The following is a 25,933-nucleotide window of genomic DNA, read 5'->3' as shown; positions in this document are numbered from 1 at the left end:
CCTCTTAAAAAATATCCAGATATCTATTTACGGCTCCGTTGCAGATGTTTTGTTTATGAAATATAGGACTTGGAAGATAATGAAACGCAGGACGCTCTACCTATTCCAGTATTCTCTCCTTCTCTCTCTCCCTCTCTCCCTCTCTCTCTCTCTCTCTCTCTCTCTCTCTCTCTCTCATCCCTCTCCTCTCTCTTTCTCTGGTTCCTCGCGTCGGGTCAGGTACGAACAATGAATCGCGCGAGGGAATAGCGATAGAGAACAGCCGAGGAGTAGAATACCAATAAGCCGTTGCCGGTCATCCGGCCGAGGAAGAAAATTTCCATACTCGGCGATGCAAGTTACTTCGCCGCGCCGGCGGGGAAGACGCGTGAGCTTATTCGCGAGTAATCTCACGACGCACAACGGCAACGAGGATGACGACGGCGACGGCGACGGCGACGAGAATCCGACCTGTTCGCGTCGATGACACGATCGCGCCGGGGAAATTCGATTCGACGAAGGATATCCGCCGGCAACTGTCACCCGTTCCGAACGAGACGGCGACGAGGAGATGATAAATTATAGACGCGACGACGACGACGATGACGGTGACGAACGGCTGATCGCGCGTTGCGATCGCGTGAATGCACACGCGGCTACGCACCTGGCCGCAGTCCACTTCCGTCTCCGACAAGCCGAGAAAACTCGAGAACAGTCATTGCGCTCACATCCGCCGGGGTAACGACAACGTCTCGAACAGGATCGGATGCCGTGATCGGAAAATGTTATTCGCTGCGCGCACGCAGCTGTCGAAGCTGTGACATTTCGCTCTCGCTTCTGTCTTATGCCGAGACTTTGGCCGTCGCTGTCTTAATGCTCGATCAAACCAAGTCTTAAAGGGACCTTCTTTACACCGATATGATTGTCCATTCAAGCGTCAATTAAAAAGACAAATCAGCGTAGGTGGTTTATACATGAATACAACAAACGAAATTTCTGCATAAATCGCCGATCGGGCACGTAGACGAAGAAACGAGAAGAAGCTAAAGGATATTGGGAAGCAACGGGGATCTGTTTTCCGCTCACACCTAAGTCCCGTTGAGAAGGCAGACGCGTTCGATTGCGTAAAATGTGAGCGCTTTGCATTAATGCGGGATTTAAAGGCGAATAGGCGTGCACATCCGGTTGCTCACGCTGCCATTTCTGAGGAACGAGATACGCTTAAAGACGGACCGTACCGGTTGCGAGCAATCACGTCGGCGCCAACCTATCTAATCCCAATCACGGCAAAAACAATTCCTCTCATTTCACCGGATGATCCTCGTATCATCGAGAAGCAGCCGCTGATGCTGATAAAACACACACACACACACACACGGACCGACTTTGTTTCAGATTCGCACGAGATTCGAGCAAACTCGTGATGAGATCCTGATAGACACCAACGCAAGTTTCGCTCATTAAATCACTGAGTAACATTGAACAACATTTTCCAACAAATTCCGTAGCGGAGAAGATTCCGAATCTACCGCGATCACACCATGTTCACGCTCGACTCCCGACACCTCGCACAATCACGCACGCGAAACAAGACAAGGCAGGAGAGCGAGCGGAGGGCAAAAAAAGAAGAAAAAAGAAGAAGAAACGAAAAGATCGCGTACGAAAACGCGCTGACGGACGCACCATTCGCGCGGGATCCTTCTTTGTGCATTACGTCGCTCGCCGGGCGATCACCCGGACCACTCGGACCTCTCCTGAACCTCGACATTCACTCGACAGTCGCATCCACAGTCTCACGAGCGCACTGCGCACGACGCGCGCTCGGCCTAAGAGTCATCGGCGACAGCCGGGGAACTCTCAAGCGTACCTGGACGACTTTCGCGGCGGCCGATCCGTTCGGTCGGTCGGGCGAACTGGCTCGGGCCTTGTTGTCGAGTCGGGCAGCCAGGAACCCCGAGCAACTTCCGACGCGATCGTCTCCGGTTTCCTCGGTTCCGCGAGGGGAACGCGAGTGTATTCGCGCGCGGACACCCGGTCGGGAGAACACCTCGCGAGCTCGGCTCGTCGCGATCTCGCCGATCGGCGGACCCGCGCGCCGATGCCTCTCGGTACGCTTCGCCTCGGCTGGCCTCGGCTCGAGAGCTCGACGGGGCCCCAAGCAGCGGGGGCGTGACTGGACGTGCATTAGACGACAGTAATGCCTCGTGGACGACGTAAACCGCCTAATATGGCCTTTCCACTCGGTTTCCGTCGAGACCGGCTCGCCTCGTGCCCGGGAACGCGGATTTTCCGGACGACGCGCGATCGGCCGCGTCGCCCTAAGGAGGTTTCGGGCACGCGAGAGATTTTGGAGAACGCGCTGGACGCCGGTAGAACGACCGGGGCTGCGGAACTTGCGATGGAAAAAGTGGAGGGAGAGAGAGGTGAATGCTTGCTAAGTAAATTATCAAGGCTTCGCGGATGCGCAATCAACGGTAGAAAGCCGAGAGAGGATACTAGATTGGGCGTCGATTGTGAGGCTCATTGAGTCCACAAATAAAGGTGGTATCACATAACGATCTGTCCAAAAATTAACCGAGAGTCGGCAGAGAGAGAGAGAGAGAGAGAGAGGGAGGGAGGGAGAGAGAGAGAGAGAGAGAGAAAGAGAGAAATGCCTCACGAAGGGATCGGCTGTGTTCACATCGTCTCGCAGTTTGGGCGAGTCGGCGAACGAGTTGGAGTTCAATTTTAACGAATTTTAACGAAGGTCTAACGTGACGATAAAAGCGATAAAGTCAATTAGAATGAAAATTTGGGAGAAATAAGAGAGAGAGAGAGAGAGAGAGAGAGAGGAGGATACAAAATTTAATCATCTTGTAATTTCTAAGAATAATCTTATCTCTCTCTCTCTCTCTCCCTCAATTCTCGGATGTTGACATCTACTCGAGAATTTTCCTGATGACTGAATCAATTCGACAGGGTAAAAGGCTCCTACCTTGCCCGAGTCTACTTATCAACAAGCACGGTTGTTTAATCCCACCGCAGAAACTCCTTGTACTTTTCCGTACATCATTGCGATGGGTGAAAGTATCGGTGTATCAATGCTCATATGGAGGCTACGATGTGCGGTGACATCGATGCTCGGTTTTCATCACTGTACTGACACGCATTCTCTTTGGATCCCTCCTCGTCGCATTTCTCGCGAAGCACGCTTCGATATTCTGCTCACTCGCTTTATCGTGACAAATTGCTATCAATTCGGACGAGAATGTCACGAACGTGAGAGAGAGAGAGAGAGAGAGAGAGAGAGAGAGAGGGAGAGGAGGGGGAGAGAGACAGGGCCAGAGAGGATCCTTCAGAAACTGCAATCAACTTCGGCGAGAAGATGTGACGTTGAAAGGGAAAACAAGGGCAGGAGAGCGGCGAAGGAGGTTCAGGATCGCGCACGACCCGAAGATATGTATAATCAACGGCTGCGACTTGGAGTGACGCGAGAATGTCCTAGGAATCATAGAGAGACACGACGGAAAACAGGGGGGAAATCAGGTCGCGCGGGTCAGTGTCTGTGAGTGCAGGATGTCATGTCTCAAGGATGACGAGGATGTTTTTGCCTGTGTCGTGGCGAAATGTGGAGCGGAAGAGGGCGAAGGAGAGGGCAATTATCCTTGGATAAGGACCGGCGTAGCCGCGAGCGCGGCGTATCATTCGTCCCCGGCCGAACAATAACTTTCCCGTCGTTACGTTAATTAAATTGCCGGGCACGTCGCAGGAATGCTGTGATTAGCTTCTGAATCGGCCGGCACACGTGAACGTTGTGATTCCGCTTTACGCGATTTGGAGGGCAAATTGTGCAATTACAGGGATGGTTCCCTTATTTGCCGTACGGCTCGTACGAGAGGATTTAATTCGCGGCCGGGACAGACGGACGATTGAAGGGAGAGACGCAAGATCGACGAGAAACGGTGCTTCGGGCAAACAACTCGGGCAAGCAATCTCGACTCGGTCGATGAAGAAACGAGCGAAACGAGGCAAAGATGAAATTGAGAGCAACAGCGACACGGAGCGGAAGACAAGCGTAGACGAAATAAAAAGCAGCGAATCTTCGAGGTCTTTCTTCTCTCGGTAGAGAGCCGTGTCTCTTCTCAAGTGTCTTCAGCAACCTCCTCCGTTTCTTGGACTGACGCGTCTCTTCGCAGTTTGTTCCACGTTTCATTCCCCGTACGTCGTTTATGAGTCAGCTGCGCATCACTCGACTCGACTCGCGCGACTACGAATCGCACGCGAATCACGTGTCGGTCTCACCGCGGGCTCGTCAAAATATCGTCAGGTTCGGTACGTCGACCCTGCCGTCGTACGCGAGGAAGCGCTACGGGACAGGACTTTTCGTTGCAAGGCGCGACGCACGGCGCAGAAATCGCGACGGCCGCGGCGGCGATTCCCCCGTAGAGACACCACGGTAGGTAGGTAGGTAGGTAGGTAGGTATGCACGCGCGCCGGAAGTACCGTTACTCAACCTTAAGGTTTAAGGTCCGTTCTCCAGGTAACACGGCTCTCGAGCCTATTCGACCGGACACGCGCGGATTTCCGCGTTCCGTCGCTCGACCGTCCAAGCCGTCCGTGTGTCTACGCGGCTTCTTATCGGAGAAATCGCGTGGTCTCGTCTCGCGATTGCGATTCGCGAGGAGACCGCGACTTTAGCAGGTGAACAGTTCGCTTCGGCGGCACCAGGTAGTTCCTTTCACGAGAAAAAAAGATTTCTCATCCAAACTATTCCGTTTTTCCTTGGAAAATTCAGAAGGAATTTAAGAAATTGTAGTGGACAATTTTCGAGCTCCGCTATTGGGAGTTTTAAGTATGTCCTTGTAATTCCAAGTTTTACTTCGTATATGTATGGAATCAAGAGGGCATAATTACTTAATTTCCGTTTATGCGTCCAAAATTGGTCCTTGGTCAAAGATCTCTCCGAATTGTCTCACACTCGTCTCTAATGTCGTAACTGTCCGGGATGATTGATGAAACGTTTCTCGTGTTATCTCTGATTCAATTATATTTGCAACGGCATTTTTCGCTGACAACTTTCCTCCGCTCTTAATTCACGAAAAGTCGCCCGGTTATCGTCAGTCGGCTATTTTCTGCCGTCTCTTCGACTTCCACGACTCCGCACTCTACCTGTTTCCACTTCGAGCGACAACACGCGTACCGCACGTCCATTTGCATAGTGATAAGCTCTGCGGTGAGAGATCGCAGATAAAAGTTAATGTCGTTTCATTTTTCTTTTTTTTACAACAACATGCATACATACACTCTCTTTCTCGCTCGGTGCGCGGCATCAGCCGCTCCCGGTAACGAGCACCTGCCGACGATACTCGCAGGTCGCGGTATCCTCGCGCAGCCTAATATCGCGCGGCGCGCTGATACGTAACCCCGTCGAATATTATGCGGGTACACGTATTGTGTGCGCTCCTTCCAGCTTCGTGTGAAAGCGCCATTCCGGCCGAGCGACCGAGCGCGCGCGCGGCATCGCGAGACATAGAAAAGAGACGAGACTCGTTCACACGGGGGGTCACAGCTAGCCCCAAGGGAGCAGTCATTGACATTGAAGGAAGAGGATGGCGGAAGACGGAGAGGCAGAGAGAGAGAGAGAGAGAGAGAGAGAGAGAGAGAGAGAGAGAGAGAGAGAGAGAGAGAGAGAGAGAGAGAGAGAGAGAGAGAGAGAGAGAGAGAGAGAGAGAGAGAGAGAGAGAGCAGGTGAGAGAAAGGTGGAGAGGGAGGAAGAGATGGCGATACACCGTCAAGAAACGTGACTAATATGGTCTCGCCAGTGTCTTTATGCGCCGCCTCGACTCCTCCGATTTCTTCGTCGCGAAGGTACGACGTCGACGACGAGGACGATAAGCTCCTTCGTAGCGGCGAACGAAGACACGGAGCGTCGCGCGTCAGCGAAAGAGAGACGAGGGAAAATTAATTTTCCGTCGGTTAACGTCTCGGCAGATTTTCCTCTTCAATCTCGATTTCGCCGAGGAGATTGAGACGCGCGCCGCGCCTGTTCGAAAAGAGGAAGAACTGGTAAAACTGCTCGCGGCGACGTCGATCGGCGCCAACAGTAATTTAGCGAATTCTTGTCTAGATCTCGCGTGATAGACGAGACTGCGATCTGAGGAGGTGAGACAGTGAGGCGGATGGAATTCGTTAATTATGGAGAATAAATGAAGTCCTCCTCGCGAGCGAGTCTCTTACAGAGCGAGTCCTCGCTAGGAGGACGAGGAGCCGACGGGAGAGGCGCGCAAGAGAGAATCAATTCTGGCGGCGAATGTCGAGTCATGAATGTCAAGAGTTTCCTCAGAGAAATTTTCCTCTCTAATCCTCGCCAACAGAGATCCGTGATACGCGGGGATTACGGAGCGGCTGAAGAGAAGAAGAACGGGTAAGGCCGCTCGCAGCAACGCTTGGCGCGCAATTTCCGCCGAGCGTAATTTACGAAATTTTTGTCGACGTCGCAACGTGCAAGCGCGGATTACGAACTGGAACAAACGTGAAACGCGAAATTATAATCCAGAGAAGGGGGGAAATAAATCGTTGATTGATAAGAGGAAGTGGAGTCTCTCTTTCTCCTGCGCACCTTTCAAAGCGAAGCACGAGGAATGAAGGACGCGTGTGAAATTTAATCACGATGATTGATGCCGAAGTTATAGGAACGGGACTCCCACGAGTTCTGAGAAAGAGAGAGAGAAAGAGAGAGAGAGAGAGAGAGAGAGACAGAGAGTGAGAGACACGAATTTTCTTCGTGAAATTTTCCCTTCCAATCGTCCGATTCTGTCCGAGAGGATCTCTCGTGTGTGCAAAAGACGACCGACGAGTGTACCGCTCACGTGTACGTGCATGCAAAGCGAATCGCGTACAGCAGCGTCATCGATGACCGCGATTGATTTTAATTAACTCGAGTTTTTCCCTTCGCCCTCTATCTCCCACCTCTGGATTATTCATTGCGAGTCTACGAGAGAAAAAGGAAAAGTGGGCGACTAATGGGAGTTTATTGCGAGGATCGCACGACTCGAATCGCCACGGTGCGAAGGCGCGCGGGAGATAGCGGTTTTCGATACTGAAGCGATTAAAGAGCCGTAACAGAGCGTAAGATACGGCGTAAGCGTGCGTAAGCGAGGGTTGAAATTGCAGACGCAGCCGCAGTCGCAATATTAACAAATTACACGGCGAAGTGGCATTAGGCGGCGCGTAGAGGATGCAAGAATGTGTCTAATTACACAGCAGTTCCGGCACGAGGGCTCGCTTAAGCGGCAGATTATCCCCGCTGTTGAAATTCCGCGTTGAACGCCTCGGGTTGGAGCGAGATACGACTTACTTCGCGAGCGCTCGATTCGATTATCACGACGAGCGAGGAGTACATCGTGCGCTCGGCGTGATAAAATGACACTCGAATGAACTCCCACTCGATGTGATACTCGTTGTTCCATCTCGCTAGGCGCCACACCGAGCGCGTTCGTGATTTTCAGCACAACTGAGATATACGATCTTCCGAGAAAGCTCCTGCCTCTCGATCGATCGGGAAGAAGATTCTCTAACGGATTCTCCATCGGCTCTCGGGATTATTAAACGGACGATTCTGCGGTTACGTGCGACTCACCGGCGATTCCTAGAGTCACTCGCGCTCATCCGACAGATGCGTGACACGCCGATTCCGCCGCCGCGCGAGCCCGCTTCGAGCCGCCCGCTAAAACGACGTGATATTTACGAGCGATCGCAATTTCATTCGATACGTCCGACACGAAAGCGGCGGCCTGTAATTCGCAGCCGGCGCAGAAAAACCCGTAGAACCGGCCGCGCGTATTTTTGTGGGCACCCGCGCCTCTAGTCTCCCGCAGATAAATTGCGCTAAGGAGGAAATTACTTCTCTCTCGTGTGAGATTACATAAAGATCATCATTTCGCCGATAGAAACACGCGCGTATGCATTATTGACGCGCTCCGCGTACTATTGATAATTGCACGCCTCGCGCGTATGCTAATCCCACTTGGAGCGCGTCTCGCGAGAAGCTCCGAGTTACTCCGCGAGCCCGCTGCGGCGCGGCGCGGCGGTGTAACAACGACTCCGGTGTTTACTCCGGGAGATTCGAGAGCGCAGGGACGAATAAATACATCGGCCATGTGATCCGTAATATCAGGGAGAAAGAGAGAGCCTAGAACGCGGCGCGGCGGAGATACTCCGCTTAGACGACCGAGCGATCCCGGCCAACAACGCCGAAACAGGTTTCGCGCGAATGTCTTACTCCCGACGATTCGGTATTCGACAGTCGCCGTCGCGCCGGTCCGTGCGCTCCTTCGTCGCGTTCATCGGGGTTTTACAGCCGCGGGCGACGTAGAAAGTATAACGCAAATAAACCGCGCTGATAAAGCGTAAAAGCGCGGAGCCGCGCGCGCGCGCGCGCGCGCGAGACGTGTCGCGCCGTGGGTAAACAGGAGTCGGCCTCCGTGCCTCCGTCGCGTCGATTCGATAAATCTCGATCGGTTGAGCGCGAGGGACCGAATTCCGAGAGAGAGAGAGAGAGAGAGAGCGAATTTGAAGCACCGCGCGAAGCACGACGCGCGAAGCCTTTGTCTCCTGCGACTGTTCTCGTCGTCGCGGACAACTGGAAGGATCTTGGACTTTGGGGCTGATCCTCCTTGAGAGAAAGAGTATTTTCTGTCAGTATCGTTGAAATCGTTAACGAGATATCGAGAGTAACTATTCAGCAGAAATTTTGACTGAGGATTAGAATAAGCGAATATGCATAGAGCGTTCGTTCGAGGAAAGTCACTAACGGGGGGCAGTGAATTTCCGAGGGATTTCGCATCTTGTTGGGTTCTTCCTCGAGCCGTTCCGTCTCTCTCCCCCTCTCTCTCTCTCTCTCTCTCTCTCTCTTGCGAGTTGTCGAGGAACGTCGAGGAATTGTATCGCGTGTGCGTGATTCACGAGAAATCCGACGCGCGAATGTATTCAACGACGACAACAGTGCGATTCACGATAAGCGTACAAAGCGATCTACATGTGCAAATTGAGATTGCGCGGCGACGACTATATTAGCAGATCAATGAATAGCGAGGATAAAGCGCGAAGGTTGAATGACAAATATTTCGCGCGTTCGCGGCGTTACTGGCGTTTCGTTGCCCCGCGTTGCTCCCGTTTCTGCTTTCCCCGTGCGACTTTCGTCGCTTATCGAGGAAGATACCGCACGAACTTCTTATATCGATCGATTGGGTAATTCTCAGTGTCGAATATTAATCGCGGTGACGTCAGGACGAACTCACGAGCGAGCGAGAGCGCGACGCGGAATGCGACCTCCTCCGAATATCACCGCGAAGCTTTTCCTCGTTCCGTTATTTTCTCCTCGCAGTCACCGGCGCAATTACGATCGGCGGGCCGAAAATTCCTGCCGTTCCTAACGACCCGATCCACCATTTGCCTGCGGCACGAAATGCACGACGTCAGCGTGTCCACCGTGACTACGAATCCGACGGCGCGACTCTCACTCGCAACTTCGGCCAAGCACATTTCGCAGCGGCGAGGCTCTCAAAGGATGGACACGTGCGCTCAAAAGCGAGCTCCTTTTTCCGACATCAACCTCGGCACCGCATGATTTCCTTTATAAAATAATCCGACTCGAGTCCGCTCCGGGTGACTCCTAAGTCTCACTACTCACGACAGAATTTGGAAAGCGAGTCTCAGGGATGCAACTTCAGTTTCCGCAAAAACGCATATGTCTACATCTACGAGTGACAATCCTGCTCCTTCGAACCTGTCCGCTCATCCACGGGAATCCGCTCGAAATTTACAAAGCGTTCTCGAGCGGATTCCCATCTGCGATCGACGTCGCCGATCGATTTCAGCGTCGAACCCGCACGCTTCGGCACGCGCCGAACATCGTAGGCTCCATCCTCACTCCCGGCTTCCTCTACCTCGAGATACCGCTCGACGGATTCGCCGCGATCCTCGGCAATATCGCGCTCGGCTCGCGATCGCACGGTAACCTTCACTGCCACCGGCGCGCACAGCGTATTCCCGAGCGGCCAAGAGGCCCTTCACCGTGCGCTCTTTACGTCCCTGCCGAATCGGAATCGAAGAGAGCGAGAGATTACCCTTGGTCCTCGTCGACGGCTCCCTGCTGCACGATGCGGACCACGTCCGTCGTCGACATCGTCGGCGCTCGCGCGCGCGCGCGCGCGCGCGCACACGGCGGCGGATCAATCACCGATCGGTCGCATCCTGCGGTCGCTCCTCCCACACTGTGAAAGCAGCAGGTCCTTCTGGATCGCGACGGAGGTCGCCGGAGGTCGCCGACGCTTCTTCTCTTCGTCCTTCCCTCCGGGAGGCCGGGGGCCAGATTTCTTCTTCCGTTGCGCGGCCGATTTACGTGAGGGACGACGACGCGGTAGCTACCTGCGCGCTTCACCACGACGACGACGACGACGACGGCGACGACGACGACAACGACGACGACGACGACGGTACACGTGTGCTCGGCTGGCGATTCGCCGGGTTGAATGCGTGCGTGTCCAGGCTGGCTGGCGCCCGTCAAGGCTAGCGTATCGATACACGCCGAGAGCGATCCCGGGGCCCGTTCTTCGGCTTAGTCCCCCGAATCCGAGCGCAGCAGGGGCAGACGGAGGAGGAAGAGGCGGAGGCTCGCGAAACCACGAGGAGCTGCACACACGACGGTGAACACCTCACTGAAGCCCCCGACGAGTGTCGCTCGCTCGCTCGCTCTCGTCGGTCTTACCTGTGCACGCACACACATACACACACACATACACACGCGCGCGCGCGCGCACACGTACACATATACCATACGTACGTGTGTGCATACGTCGCGTTTTTCCATACCTGTCCGTGTAAGAATAGCGACGTATGCGTGCGTGCGCGCGCGCGTGTTGTGTGTATGCGTGCTGTGTGTGTATGTGTGTGTGTGTGCTGTGTTCTTCATCGTTGACTTGCTCGCGCGAGTATGTTCGTGCGGAGCGACGCGGCGTGTTCTTTTCCCTCTACTCACGCACGCACACGGAGGTACGATTCTTTACTTCGTGCGTGTATGTGCGTCGTGTGGCGTGCACACCGTCGTGCTCTCTCTCTTCCTTCAACCTGCACGCACGTGGAATTCTTGGCTATCGCGTGTGTGCGTGAACCCGCGGCTCTGTGTACGGCACCGTTCTACCTGTTTCCATAGGTGTGCCGTTTGGTATCGGGGAGAGGTCGCGTGTAAGTGTGCGAGCGTATCTACGCGCTGTGGATACTACGGCGAGGATCAGTGATGTATGACGCGTTCGAGCAGCCCGAGAGAAAAATCGGGATCTCTCGTGAGATTAGTGCGAGGATGCAGGCGAGAGTGAAGCTAAACTCGCCGGGGCCATGTCCGCCGAGAGGTCAAATCGCGATCGTGTTGTGGTCGCACGAGGAGATTCGTCATTTTCTAGGAATCTCACGTTGCGAGAACTTTGCGAGCGAAGTGCGAGATTCGTAGCGAAAGATGACGGGACGATTGTTGAGGAATTAGGGAATTCCCTCGCACCGAGATCCCTTTCAGGTATTCCGCACCAAATTCCTCGCCATTGTTGGTGTCAAAGTAGTTGTCTCATCGAAAACACTTCCTATACCTTACATTCGCCTCATTCGTAGGCGATATATTTTGGCGAGAAGCGAGTTGTTCGAAAACGCGGATCCTGCTTCCTTCTTCGCGCGCGAAGACACAACGATCCGACGGTGATACGCCAGTGACGGTGATCCTGTCGATCGTCGGCGCATTGCAACGCGTGACGTCAATGGATCATCCAGCGTTCGCTCTTTTTGCACCGCGCGAATCGCCCGAAGGGTAACGGAATAATTTCAGCGACCGCCGGGAAGGACAACGAACGATGTCGCAGGAAATGATACCATCGCGAGTTTCCATCGGCCATGCGGTCAATGTTATTGCCGCAATGTTATTTCCTTCGTGTGATTCACCCGCGCGGCGCGGCGCATCGGTAACGTCGCAATCGACGACACGACGATATTTTGTCCTTCTGCGCTCAAGTCTGTCAGAGAGCGGAAAGTCTGAGCGGAATTTCTGAAATGTTTCTGTTCCCCGTGAATATTATCACGTATTGAGTGTTTGCCATTTTTTCATTAGAGACACATATCGCGAATTTGCATCAATTTTTCTCAGCCAGCACACGACTCGCCAAAACGTGAGGAGAAAAAGATGTTAAATACAGATTTGAGAGTATATCGAGCAAAAGTAACGATGGTGGCGCAAAATAAATGTGCAGCAAGGGAGCAATGCACTAAAATTGGTAGCACTTGGTCAACCTAACGTTTGACCAAGCGAAAAGAAACGGGCAAAAAATAAGCAGCGCGAAAAGAAACGAAGGGAAACGAGTTCTGTAAATTTATCTCGCGCCATCGTATAATTATCTTCACTCACGATATCCTCGCGATCTGTATTACATTCGCTGTACTAACGGACATGTAACAGTACGCCGGCCGCTTGATACTTTCGGTTTCTTCTTATTCCATTCAGATCGCTCGCGGTAAACTATCGCGACTGGCACTAACGCGCGCGCGATTCTCTCTCTTTCTCCTTCCGGACGACCGCTCGCAGCGAATGCATCTCGCATCTAAGCGGAGAAACCTAGGTGTGCTGCGACGAAAATTCGAAAGGACGCGGAAGGCGATGCTACCTGTTGCGCGCTGCGAGCCGCGGTCGCGTGCACCTGTCGAGCGTGAACGCATCGCGTGGGATGCATTGTCACATAGCGAGTGTGACTTGGATGTGATGACGAACTCTTGGCTGTTATTTGGACGACTTGTCGTAGGCTACGCCGGTTACCGTCGCAGCGAAATTCGCTCTGGTCGATCTACATTTCACGACAGAATTCGGACTATAGAACACACTTGAGAGAAAAATATTGTAAAAATATTCTAAAAAATTTTTACCCGGTTACTAATAACGTATTTACTCAAATAGAATAAACAATTGTTTTCGTGAAAAGCCACGGTTTCAAGAAAACGCATATTCTCTCATTCGAAGAGAGCGTCTCCTCGATGTAAAAATATATATATTGATATAAGTGTGAATATGTTACTAGCACCCATTATGAATAAATAATTTTTACTCTTTAGATTTCTTCTCACTTTGCACATAAAATTATTCATAGGATCAGTTTGTGGGATTTTACAATCCCACAAACGCGTATGTATTTATTTTTCTATATAGATATACATGAAAAAATTTTTAAATATTTCCTTTACGCTCTATGTATTTCTGGAAGTGAAATCTCGATTACCAGCAGGAATATCGAATTATTATTGCGCGTAAATATGAGTCCGTAAAGTGCTTCTTAAAATTCTACTCACACTCCGTCTGTGTGAATGGTAAAGCAGTAGCGTGAAATGCATTCGATCGCAAGTGAGTGCATGGACCTCGGCTGAATTCTTTTTCCCTGTCCTTTTCTTGAACAATGCTATTATCCCGACTATGATGATTAATATTTGTATCAAGCGTGATCTTGCGTTTCGATGTGTTTTACTGCCTCTTTGAATCCCCCGTAAAACTTTCCATTTTACATTCAAGACAGAAAATTCTATCGGACTGACTCTACTATTAAAATTCTCTCGTTGCTATAATTTTTATCTTTCTTTTTCGTTTTGCCAAAATGTCATTGACGAAGACGAGTTTTGAGTTTCGCTTTAAAAATGACGAAATATCCGACTGGCAAGATAATGCCGTTAGAAATTATGACAATAACGACATCGCGCCAGTAATTTTCTTTCATTACGAGACAATAAATACGCTTATAAAATATTCAATTGCACCTGTTATTGCAAATACAAAAATACAAGAAAGAGACATTTTTCGTCACACAGGAATACTACGGAATATTACGGAGAACGATAAAATCGTCCACAATGGCAAAAATCAGAGAAACTGCTCTTGCAATAAACTATCTGCCCCTTACTTATCTCTCTGACCGAATAAATATATATTGTAATTTCGAGAAATATTAATTTTAGAGAAATATAATTTCTTCGAAATTATTCGCGTAGAATCGCTCGCTCGCTCGAGCTGTGTTTCAATTCTCACTCCGCACAAATTTGTCTAAAAGCTCTAAAATGATAACAAAATCAAATACATTTTCACTAAAATACCTTGGTTCGGTCGGAAAAGTTTGGCTCGAATTATTGAGTCAAATTTGACGGCATTTTATTCAATGGAAGACAACCGAGTAATCACCAGCGTCGTTTTCGTTTTTGTTGAGCGGTTCACAGGCTTTAAAGGCAGGAAATTGAATCAAACTTATCTCGACCGACTTGACTTTCGTATCTTCAAAGTACTCACGCTAATCTCAGGATCTTTCTTCGTTGCATCAGCTGTTCTTCGCGAAGCGCTCGAAGTATCATGTGCACGTACACCTTCGTTCTCTTCGCCTTCTCCGGCATCATGTCACATCGGAGACACGTCTAACGGTTGAGAAGAATCATCCGAATGAGATCTCCCGTGCTATCCTTCACTCTCTCTGAAATTACTTTCGTAAACGAAACCGTCAACAGTCAGTATACACGACTGTGTAACATAGTAACATACTATTTGAATCGCGTAAGTACGACGTTATACTGACTCGCGATGTTGATATGCCGGCACCTCGTGGGATCGAGCGCCTGCGACATATTCTGTTTACATTTAGGTCTTGTAGCTTTACAAATAATATAGCGGCGCAAATAACGCGAATATCTCAATAAAAGATATTCCGTATATATATATACATATATATATATACCTTGTTGAAAGAAAGATCTATATTAATTTCACATACAAAAAAGTGATTGTTGTGTGTTTTTATCCTTTTCTGTTTTTCAGATTGACTGTCTAGTATGAAGTGCACGCTGCTCAAAATAGTTAGGAAGTCATAACGAGTGAATACTTCCGCAGCTTGAGTCAAGAGGGTTGAGACAAGTGATTGAAGTATAAGCATTTCCGCTGCACATTACGTTATAGAGATTAAAAGATTAGAGAGCGAGATACTGACAAAAGTACATCATAGAGTACTTGGAGTATTTTCCGAGTGACACAAATGCCCGAAAAAACAACTCCCTAATCCTTTCGAGCGACGTGCAATATACGTGTATAATATTGTACTTAAATTGATCTTGTATATAATAAAGAGTGTAGATTACGCTATATTGCACCTGTAATATATAAGAAGAATGGCGAAAACTACTGCGGGAACGTCGTTACCAATGCGGTTAGTAGCGCGAGTTGTACCGCACAATGTATTTACAAATGTAACTCGAAAAAGAGAGAATCAATTTCGGAATATATCGCGATAGTTTATCTCTCTTATCTACGGATTTCCGCGATCAATACGGAATCGATTCTCTCCTGTCGATGAGTATCTTTCTTTTTGCGAAAGAAAGATCGAATCAGTGCTTTTGCTCGAAGAATCCATCGACGGAGGAAAAAGTCGGAGGGAAGTTGGAGAAAGACCCTGTGTTTTATGCATATTAAATAGTCTTCGCAGATTGATTCGTCCGTGCGTTTTTCACGCGCGGTATGCGAATAGACACCTTTGTGTTAAAATCACACGACTCAGTCGAAGACTCTTTAACACATTCGACATAATAACGCGACATGCATACTAGGCAATCACGTTCGAGCAAGAGAAGAGCCGCAATGTGGCGTCCCGCATAATGAACAGTCTTTTTTGAAAACAATTTATACGTATAATATATATTCACAGTTCATAGTTACGAAATTTCGAAAGAATCACCTTTCGTCGCAGGCGGCTTGCTTCGACGATCGTACAACGTCGAAAAATTCCCGTCAAGACGGTAGAGAGAAGCTATCGCGATACCGAATAGCAAGCTTTTGCATCGCGATAGAATCCCCTCAGTCGAAGGAAATTTGAACCGCAGGGTGGGACCCTTCGCGTTAACACTAGTGATCACTAGAGGCCAAAACTACCAAGAGATAAAAAATAATCGATTTGTAATTTCATATGAAAATTACTTAAGTGTATATAACAACATTATATATTTTTCATGGACATTAAATAAAAGAACTAAAAGAAATAAATGAACATTCTTGTGTAACACATTTTCTCAAAAACCCGATCGTTTCGGTAGAAATAGGTCGTCGATAATTCCAATGTTAACGTGAGAAGCGAATCCTTTTCCTACGTGTAGAGCGTGAAAACGACCTTGCGTTGCGACGAACAATTTGAGACTTTGCTGAAACTTGGTGAATTTTCATAGCGGGTACTTTGCTACGATGAATGTTAAAGCATTCGCGACGATTCATCGGTAATTTTCGTCAAAATCTCACATTTTATTAATTCACACGATTCGAGCGCTGGTTTTGTTCAAAACACACGGATATCGCGGAACACGAACTCTTTACGAGAGTTCGTCATTATAATATAGAGCCAACTGTATTTTCCCTATAATGGACAATCGTACGTTTAATAATAAAAGTACGAGACACACGTATATTATAAAATTGACAGTTGTTACGTGACAGGCGATACGTGGTATCAATGTACAATGCTACGGAGAAATTCCCTTTTCTCTCGGCCTTTCGTTCTCTTGTTTCCCTGTTTTTTTTCTTTTTTTTTTACAAATGCAAGTTATCGATGTTCCTACGATCGTGAGATTACATGTTACGGTAAGATCTCTGATCGTTCGGATTCGCGAGAAAAGATGCGAGACTGGCAAGAGCCCCTCACAGTCGCGCGGTCATGCGCTTCATAACATATCGCGTTTTATAAAAAACGTGACACTGAAACTTCACTCGATAATAGCATATATACAGCGCACCAAAAAGAGTGGTACACTCCTTGTTTATTTGTCCGCGCTCTTGCCCCGTTTTCATTCCGCATCTCTCTCTTTCTCTCTCGCGCGCGCGCACATCGACGTATCTTGAATATTCTCGTTCACCGATCACATTAGATCACGATTATCTAAGCGGAAAAACTGGACTTACGGCCGCGCTTAGTCTATCTTAACACTACGAGAAAATGTCTAGGATAAAGTGTCGCGTCGACTAACGTTAGAATCCGCGCAAAGAGGAAACAGAAACGGAAACAGAGACGAAAACGGAGAATTCGCGATTATCGTGATTCCGCCTTCGTTTTCGGCGGCCTGAATGCTTTCAGCTTCTTTGCCTTCTTTTGCTTCGCACTGGTACCAGACTGGAATGCCTTCCAGCTGTCGACACGCGACTGTCTGGACTCTTCAAAGTTACGCTGCCATTCACGATCCAGTGCTGCTTGAGCTTCCGCGGACAATTCCTCTTCTCGTTTTCTCTTGCGTTGCTCTGCATCTCTGGTAGCGAGTTCTCGTCTAGAGAACAATGATGGTTAATGTTTTCCAATGAGTTTGAGAGGATTAATGAAGAATACTAGCACCTAAGATTGTTAGAAATAAAAAAGTTTGTTTTCTAGCTTGCTGAATTGGCTGCACTAACTTGCACTTATTCTCTTCTTCTCTCCCTTTCACTAACTCCTACATGTATATTTATTTCTTTTTATGTTCCCTGAGTGTATAGTAGTTCAGCGATAAAAATAGACCATATTTGAATAAAACTTGCCTTCTCCGCTCCATATCAGCAAATAATTTCATTGTCATGACCCAGACGGCGTGTCGGTAACCTTCCTCGGTTTCTTCTTCCAAGAACCCGAATGACAGACTTGAATTGTCAGATTTACCTTCTTTCTTTAGTTTCTTTTTCTTCTCTGCAATCTATAACGACACTCGGTGTTATCGCGTAGATTGACCACACACGCTGTATCGTTAAACCTTGTTGAGGAATCGCAAACGTTAATGTATAATCATTTATTTACCATGTGATCCGTTCGAGCCTTTGCCTCCTCAATGACATCCATACATTTTGATCTGGTTTCCTCGTTTTCCAAAGTTTTCCAAGCTTTATTGACAACTGTAATTAACAAGATGATTATTCTCTTAAATGTTCATTGTAATAGATCTTATATCTTCTCGTTGTTGTGCTCACTTTCGAAGGCTTGTTGCGCTCTCTCTGCATCATCCTGATTTTTGTCTGGATGCACCAAAATGGACATCTACAAAAAAGGAAAGACACAAGAGTTAGATTGTATTGTTTGTTTCAGGAAAAGAAGAAGTAAATACTCACACGACGGTATTTCTTTTTAATTTCATCTATTGGAGTATTTGGATTAATCTGTAAAACTTCGAATGGATTCAAATTGAAGTAAGATGAACCAGGTCTCAGCAGTCTGTCAATTTGTTGTTTAGGTGTCAGTACAGAATCTCTTTTCTCAATCTCTTTAACCTAATAGAAAAATATATCAAAATCATGTTAGAATAATTGTTCTGACAATATAATACAATATTTAGCATAATAAAATAATATTTGCATATGGATATATAGCACAATTTTATAATTGTATTTTATATAATATATGTATATATACTAATATATTGTATATGTAATATCTCTTATATAATTATCTATTTTTATATCACTCAATAAATTGTAGCACTGTTTTCTTAGAATCTACATTATGAAGGAAATATGTGAAAAAAATGCAGAGACAACTACTGATGAAGACAAGAGGTTCCTATAAATAGTTTACCATTTATACAGTAACATCATTAACAATATGTCATGTTTATCTCCATATAGAACCAAGTATGGACTGCAGAGATTAAAAAACAAATAGGTACGACATAGAGAAAACCAGTAAACTACGCGTTTAATGTTGGTGGTATCGATAAATAATTCCACAGAAAGCCAAATACACGATGAAAGAAGAAAGATGATTACTTTGACACAAACACAAACACGTCCGTATAGGTTAGAAGTCATCAGACACCAAACATTATTTATAGCGATATTATCACCGATAAATTCAATAGGATCACATACGTTATTTCGGAGAAACGAATGCGTAAATTAATATCCGGAGACGTATTTGCTGTTACTTCATTTCGGGTGTAAAATGACGTTTGTCAGACTTACTGTGAGGTTTGTTTATGCAACTATTAAAGCGTAGAAACTGGAATATTGGTTGACCAACAATACTATGTACGAAAAATGCTGAAATAATTCTGGATTTGCATACCTCCGTATAAAATTCGTTGAATTCATCCTCTTTCTTGGCGGGATTTTCGGTGGATGAACTTGACTCAGTGGCAGCCATCTTACACATTAAAAGAACTGAATCACCGACGAGACACTAATAAAGATCGTCGATCTTACGAGACTAAATCTCTCCGAACGCTAGCGCCCTCTTACGAATATCGTAGCTATCAAGCTACAGCTTGGCTGAAACAGCTATGATACTAGATGTATTCCAAAATTCACTGTCAATACTGAAAATACATAGTTTGTGTCACGTATATTATAGATTTTCAGTAATGGCAGTGAATATTGGAACACAGTAACTGTCAGAGAGGAACGTGAGAGCGGCAAACACGGCGTTTTCGGCGAAACCGACTTTCAGCAATTGGAAAGTGCGCCATCTGCATCCATTTTCAGAGAACAACTATCATGCTACAACCAACTTCAGGCGGTAAAACCTTCATGTAGCGACAGTCTGTGCTACATACGTCCTTAGGCGGTTTCTGTCCGTGCTATAACCATTATAGCGTACATGACAAGCGCGTTCTCGCATATGGTTACGCGTTTATAACATCAATTAACATGTTAACATGCGCAAAAAAAAGAATTGACATTGTGTATGATTAATATCATGAAGATCATACGAAGTGTTCGGTAATTAGCTGCCAAAGCGAAGTGTGAGGGTAGATTGGGTTGAGACAAACATAAAGATCCCATACCGTTTTTAGGAGACAAAGGAGCGTTCCTGTATCTTAAACAGTTTAGGAGATATTGAAGGTTAAAGTTTTCCAATTTGTACCGTTGATATCTCCGCTTCTACTGGGAGATGAGAGTAGAAATTTATGGTGGGATGTAGGGTTTTTAAAGCACTATATTTTGGCAAAAAAAACAGGCCAGTATCTCTAGCCGTTTAGGAGATATCGAAGGTTAAAGTTTTCCAGCCTTTCTCCGCCAATATCCAGCCTTCCTCCGTCGATATCTCTGCTTCTACTGGGAGTAGAGAGTCGTCCATGTAGTCCAAAATGTAGGGTTTTGAAAGGGCTTTAATTTGGTACCTGTCCGAAGCCTGTATCTCTAACCGTTTAGGAGATATCGAAGGTTAAAGTTTTCCAACCTTTCTCCGTCGATATCTCCGCTTCTACTGGGAGTAGAGAGTCGTCCATGTAGTGCAAAATGTAGGGTTTTGAAAGGGCTTTAATTTGGTACCTGTCCGAAGCCTGTATCTCTAACCGTTTAGGAGATATCGAAGGTTAAAGTTTTCCAACCTTTCTCCGTCGATATCCAGTCTTCATCCGTCGATATCTCCGCTTCTACTGGGAGTAAGGAGTCGTCCATGTAGTCCAAAACGTAGGGTTTTGAAAGGGCTTTAATTTGGTACCTGTCCGAAGCCTGTATCTCTAACCGTTTAGGAGATATCGAAGGTTAAAGTTTTCCAACCTTTCTCCGTCGATATCTCCGCTTCTACTGGGAGTAGAGAGTCGTCCATGTAGTCCAAAATGTAGGGTTTTGAAAGGGCTGTAATTTGGTACCTGTCCGAAGCCTGTATCTCTAACCGTTTAGGAGATATCGAAGGTTAAAGTTTTCCAGCCATTCTCCGTCGATATCTCCGCTTCTACTGGGAGTAGAGAGTCGTCCATGTAGTCGAAAATGTATGGTTTTGAGAGGACTTTAATTTGGTACCAGAGCCAGGCCTGTATCTCTAACCGTTTAGGAGATATCGAAGATTAAATTTTTCCAACCTTTCTCCGTTGATATCTCCGCTTCTACTGGGAGTAGAGAGTCGCCATTTACGGCAAAATGTATGGTTTTGAGAGGACTTTAATTTGGTACCAGAGCCAGGCCTGTATCTCTAACCGTTTAGGAGATATCGAAGGTTAAAGTTTTCCAGCCATTCTCCGTCGATATCCAGCCTTCCTCCGTCGATATCTCCGCTTCTACTGGGAGTAGAGAGTCGTGCATGTAGTCGAAAATGTAGGGTTTTGAGAGGACTTTAATTTGGTACCAGAGCCAGGCCTGTATCTCTAACCGTTTAGGAGATATCGAAGATTAAAGTTTTCCAACCTTTCTCCGTTGATATCTCCGCTTCTACTGGGAGTAGAGAGTCGCCAGTTACGGCAAAATGTAGGGTTTTGAGAGGACTTTATTTTGGTGCCAGTAACAGGTATGTATCTCTAGCCGTTTAGAAGATATCGAAGGTTAAAGTTTTCCAACGTTTTTCCGTTGATATCTCCGCTTCTACTGGGAGTTGGTAGTCGTAATTAATGGAGAAATGTTGGGTTTTTAGAGGACTATATTTTTGTGCCAGAAACAGGCCTCTATCTCTAGCCGTTTAGGAGATATCGAAGGTTAAAGTTTTCCAACATTTCTCCGTTGATATCTCCGCCTCTACTGGGAATTGAGAGTCGAAATTTATGGTGAGGTTAGGTTTGATACAGGACTATATTGTGGCAAAAAAACGTGCATGTATCTTGAGCCGTTTAGGAGATATCGGAGGATAAAGTTTTTCAACTTTTACTGTTAATGTCTCCACTTCTATTGGGAATTGAGTGTCTTTTTTTGGGTTGAAAGTAGGGTTGATATATGACTATAATGTGACAAAGAAGCATGCCTGTATCTTGTGCCGTTTAGGAAGAAAAGGCGCGTTCGTTTATCTTAAACTGTTTAGGAGATATCGAAGGTTGAATGTTTTAATTGTTAATTGTTTAATGTTGTACTGTTACTAACCCCGTTTCTACTGGGTATTGAGAGTCGCACTTTTTGGTCCGATTAGGGTTGATGTAGCACTATATTTTGGTAAAAGCGCATTCCTGTATCTTGAGCCGTTTAGGAGATGTCGAAGGTTACTTTCCCTCTAGTTATCCGCAAAAATGCTCGTACTGCGGATTAAGCAGCCGCGGGAGCAGGTGCGGAAGGAAAATCCATGTCAATTTTACGACCTCACCGGCAGTAGGCTCTGATTTGTTCTTGTCTTTATCACCGACGAAAGAAGCGCCCATTTTAAAGAGCGATCATAAAATTCGCGAATTCTTTGTTACGTTTACATCATCAACGTCCGCTTCACTCTCCCACCCTCAATAGAATCTCAACACACGATCAAGCGCGAGTTATGAAGATTCAGTTTCCGCGAAGAAACTAGTCGGGGGACATTCGCAGCCGCGGTGGAATTTAACGCTCGCGGTCGCAAGATTCTATTCTAAGATAACATTCTACTCTCGAAGGGGCTCCATCGTCCCTTTTTTCACAACGGTGCGGATGTTTAATTTCTCTCTTCCTTATTTTCCGCGACGATACCGCGACGAGGCGCTAACGAGGCAAGTTCGGTTTTATCAGCGTTTATGTCGAGAGCGCTTCTCGAGAACATTCCGCTTGAGGGGTTAATCTGCGATAGAAAGCGACCGGAGGCCGCTGTGGTTTAAAGTTAAATTGCAGCAACAGCATTGCTATCGGGCAGCTCTGACACAGGCTGTTGGCATCCGTCCATGACGTCTGCCGCGCGCCTTTGCGATTATCGGCAAATTTAATTTTCTTGATTGCTCGCGCGGTTTTAAGTGGCCATAATATATGGCGATATTACATGGCAATATGTGGCAATAATATATAGCAACAATATATGGCAACAATATATAGCAACAATATATGGCAACAATATATGGCAACAATATGACAGCAATATGTGGCAATAACATATGGCAATAATATACGGCAATAATTCATGGAATATATTTTTCACTACAATAGTCAATGCAAATTTGCGGCATGCACAATGTAATAATAAAAGAGCTCTCTGCGAGCATTGAGTCAAACGCTCACCGATGATGATATTGATGATGTCCCGTTGCATCCAACCAGATCCACCAATGTCTGCCCATGTCCGCTGCCGTTCTCCATGTCGCGCAGCATCCATCTTGCAGCGCGTCCCACGTTGATTGCTAGACTTTCACCACACTTCCGCGACGCGGTCGATACTTGTATTAGAGCGGCGATATTTGCGTCAATTGACGAACGTTTTACGTCGACATCGGTGGAAACCTTTTACGCGCTGCGAAACGGATTCTATAAACTCGATCGGCCAGGAGCAAGAATTGTGTGAAAATTTATCGACTCGTCCAACGGATTTTTACGGCGCTTTTCGTGATCGCGTCTGAAAAATCGCGAAAATGCGGGAATATCGATATCTACGAGTGAAATATTCGCGAATGCAAGCGAGGAAAAATTAGACAATTAGAAACCGGCCCGAGCGCAAAGAGAGAGCGGGGCAAAGTTTTCACGCATAATAGTTCCGTCACGACGAAGCTTACGTTCGCGATACTCTGACGAAATGAAAATTTAAACTTTCTTTGTTAGCGCGGTAAAAACGCGTATATTGATAACCGCGGTCGCGATATTCAAAAGCACGCGAGCGAGGATACCTCAAGCTCGGCGTGCGCTGGCGCAATTTCTGCGCGCATTATACACTACTCGAGACAATAGGGATCGTGATGAATGGACAATATTGCCAAATAATTCTACAGCCTGTTTTGGAAATAAGAGAAAAATAACCAACAGTATCGGGATTTATGCGTATGAATATATTTTACGCGGACAATTGAATATTGTCAAATAATTGTCGTTAAATAATTTTGCGGCCCGCTTGAAAAATGAAAATAAAACAGCTGATGACTGCTGTATGATGTATCACGTTGGTAGATATGAATATCTTTTGCTCAGATGACTGAATATCAAAAGAGAATCATTCAATATTTTAAATCTCGTATGTAATGCAGACTATCGATGAAGTAATCCCCTGATTGTTTCGAGCAATGTATTTTATTCAACGTCACAAACACACACATGCAAGAATCTATTTGCAATTTGCATTGACTCGAACGATATTTTTTAGTCCCATATCCGTCATGCAGAATTTTGTTTCTTTTTTCATTTTGACTCACCGAAACGACTTGCAGTCAGAGCCGGCCACGTTCCGCTTCAACTCTGTAACAAAAAATTCACATTCGCTCATTAGATTTGACAAACGAGTGCAGGCGAGTAAAAGAGTAGTTTACTCTCTGCGATCGTAATTCAAATCGAGCCGAAAATAATATCCCAGCTCTAGATCGCCAAGGGTCAAACAGAGGACTATATAAGTAAACTTGTAAACTTACCTTCAAGCCGACTCTGCTTGGCCCGAATCGGATCCTCCGATGCGGCATCCGCGTCCGCCGGATTGCTGTTGCTTTCCGCAACAACTGAAACAGAAAAATAATTTTCCCGATTGATAACCTGCAGTAAAGAGAGAATATCTTTGATCGGGACGAATCGAAAATACGAAAATATTATGTTACGGAATTTTTATCTTTATATTGTTGTTCCAACATTGAAAATTTAAATGAGACTTGAAGCTTTCAAGAGAGCTGAAGAGGAACAAATTGCAAAGGCAAAGAACGTAAAGGGTTGAACACAGATGTGTAGGAAACTTATAAACTTTACCTTCCGACCGACTCTGCTTGGCCCGAACCGGATCCTCCGGTACGGCATCCACATCTGCCGAATTGCTGTTGCTTTCCGCAACAACTGAAACAGAAAAGTAGTTTTCCCAGTTAATAATCTGCGGTAAAGAGAAAATATCTTTGATCGAGATGAATCGAAAATACGGATATATTTTGATATGGGATTTTTATCTTTATATTTTTGTTCCAACATTGTAAATTTAAATAAGACATGGAACTTTCAAGAGAGCTGGTGAGGAACAAGTCGCAAAGGTAAAGATTATAAAGGTAAGGATTGAACACAGATGTATAGGAAACTTGTAAACTTTACCTTCCGGCCGACCCTGCTCTGCACGAACCGGATCCTCCGGTGCGGCATCCGCGTCCGTTGGACTTGCTTTCCGCAACGTCTGGAACAAAAATTTAGCGTTCCTGCTTAGTAAGCTGCAGTAGAGAAAGAATGTTTGGTCGGGATGAGTGGAGAATATTCGGTTTTTTTTGACATTTTGACTTTATTGACATTGAAAGTCTAGATAAGACTTGGAGCTCTTGAAAGAGCTGACGAAAAAAAATGACAACAAGAAGCGGAGACAACAGTTGTGAGCTCTCAAAAATACTCTTTTACGAATGGACATTTAAATTTAGATCCCGAAACGAGAGTAAACAGACTTGAAAGAAGCGCTGACCGAAAACGAAAAAAGTCGCAGTCTAAGAAGCGGTATGACGTTGAATATTCTACACAAGACCGGTATACTCACACAGTTGGGAATTATTCAGAATGTTTGATCGAGAACATAATGAATTAGAGATCCGCGTTCACGGACCGTTATCCGTTTCTGTCTGGATTAATATCTCTTGTATACAACAACGCAATAAATAGATAGACAGACAGAGATTACCGAGAGTAATTGCAGATTTATAAAGTCATGATTGCTAGTCGGATGATAACGGATCGTGAATGCCGAGCGCGAAATTCCGACTTCTTATTCCCGGAAAATTTGTCAAACGTCTGCTCTCGTTATCGGAGACTTCCCACATAATAAATGATTCCACATACCTGGAAACGTAACGTATCGCTGCCTGCGTCCTGCTGGAGTCCTTCGGATTTCAGTCACTCACACTTTTAATGCCGATACTTATGATTCGACCGTGCGGTTAATCAACGCGACGCCGACGCGATGGCGATTGAATATCTCGAGGATCTACGAGGAGATTTCTTTCAATTACACGAGATGGAAGTGCGTCGCGCACGGCTGCTGTTGATGGAATAAGGTCGAATAAGCGAGGCGCGCGAGTATTAATACAAAGGACAAAAAGAGTCGTCGCTCGCGAGCCGATCAACACAATCGGCGCGATGTAAACATTGCGGGCCTCGGCAGCGGTTGAAACAAGA

At 46.6% G+C, this 25,933-nt stretch overlaps 2 protein-coding genes across 2 annotated transcripts in view; both read right to left on the bottom strand.

Moving 5' to 3' along the window:
* LOC105183313 (uncharacterized) overlaps positions 1-14,684 on the bottom strand; it is a 58,169-nt gene extending 43,485 nt beyond the window's left edge. Inside the window, exon 1 of the mRNA XM_025304397.1 lies at positions 14,318-14,684. Coding sequence (XP_025160182.1) covers positions 14,318-14,421 — 104 coding nt within the window. The 5' untranslated portion in view covers positions 14,422-14,684. The remainder of the gene's footprint in view (positions 1-14,317) is intronic.
* Positions 14,685-15,213: 529 nt separating this feature from the next.
* LOC105183300 (dnaJ homolog subfamily C member 8) lies at positions 15,214-19,183 on the bottom strand. Its single transcript, XM_011141322.3, has 6 exons — positions 19,077-19,183; positions 18,125-18,283; positions 17,987-18,053; positions 17,817-17,911; positions 17,564-17,715; positions 15,214-17,316 (listed from the first exon to the last, which is right to left on the bottom strand). Exons 1-6 carry the CDS (start codon positions 19,161-19,163, stop codon positions 17,085-17,087), a joined length of 792 nt encoding a protein of 263 aa, XP_011139624.1. The 5' UTR covers positions 19,164-19,183; the 3' UTR covers positions 15,214-17,084.
* Positions 19,184-25,933: the final 6,750 nt, after the last annotated feature.

The sequence above is a fragment of the Harpegnathos saltator genome, unplaced genomic scaffold (genome assembly GCF_003227715.2).
Source record: "Harpegnathos saltator strain DR-91 unplaced genomic scaffold, Hsal_v8.6 scaffold604, whole genome shotgun sequence".
NCBI classification, from domain to species: domain Eukaryota; kingdom Metazoa; phylum Arthropoda; class Insecta; order Hymenoptera; family Formicidae; genus Harpegnathos; species Harpegnathos saltator.
This window is presented reverse-complemented; position numbering and strand designations above follow the sequence as displayed.

Excerpts from the sequence above, each read along its gene's own strand:
- LOC105183300 (XM_011141322.3), bottom strand. The coding sequence starts at position 19,163 with ATGTGTAAGATGGCTGCCACTGAGTCAAGTTCATCCACCGAAAATCCC. Across the intron at positions 18,054-18,124 it reads TTAAAAAGAAATACCGTCGT|ATGTCCATTTTGGTGCATCC; the intron begins GTGAGTATTTAC and ends CCTTTTTTGTAG. Across the intron at positions 17,317-17,563 it reads GCTGATATGGAGCGGAGAAG|ACGAGAACTCGCTACCAGAG; the intron begins GCAAGTTTTATT and ends ATTGTTCTCTAG.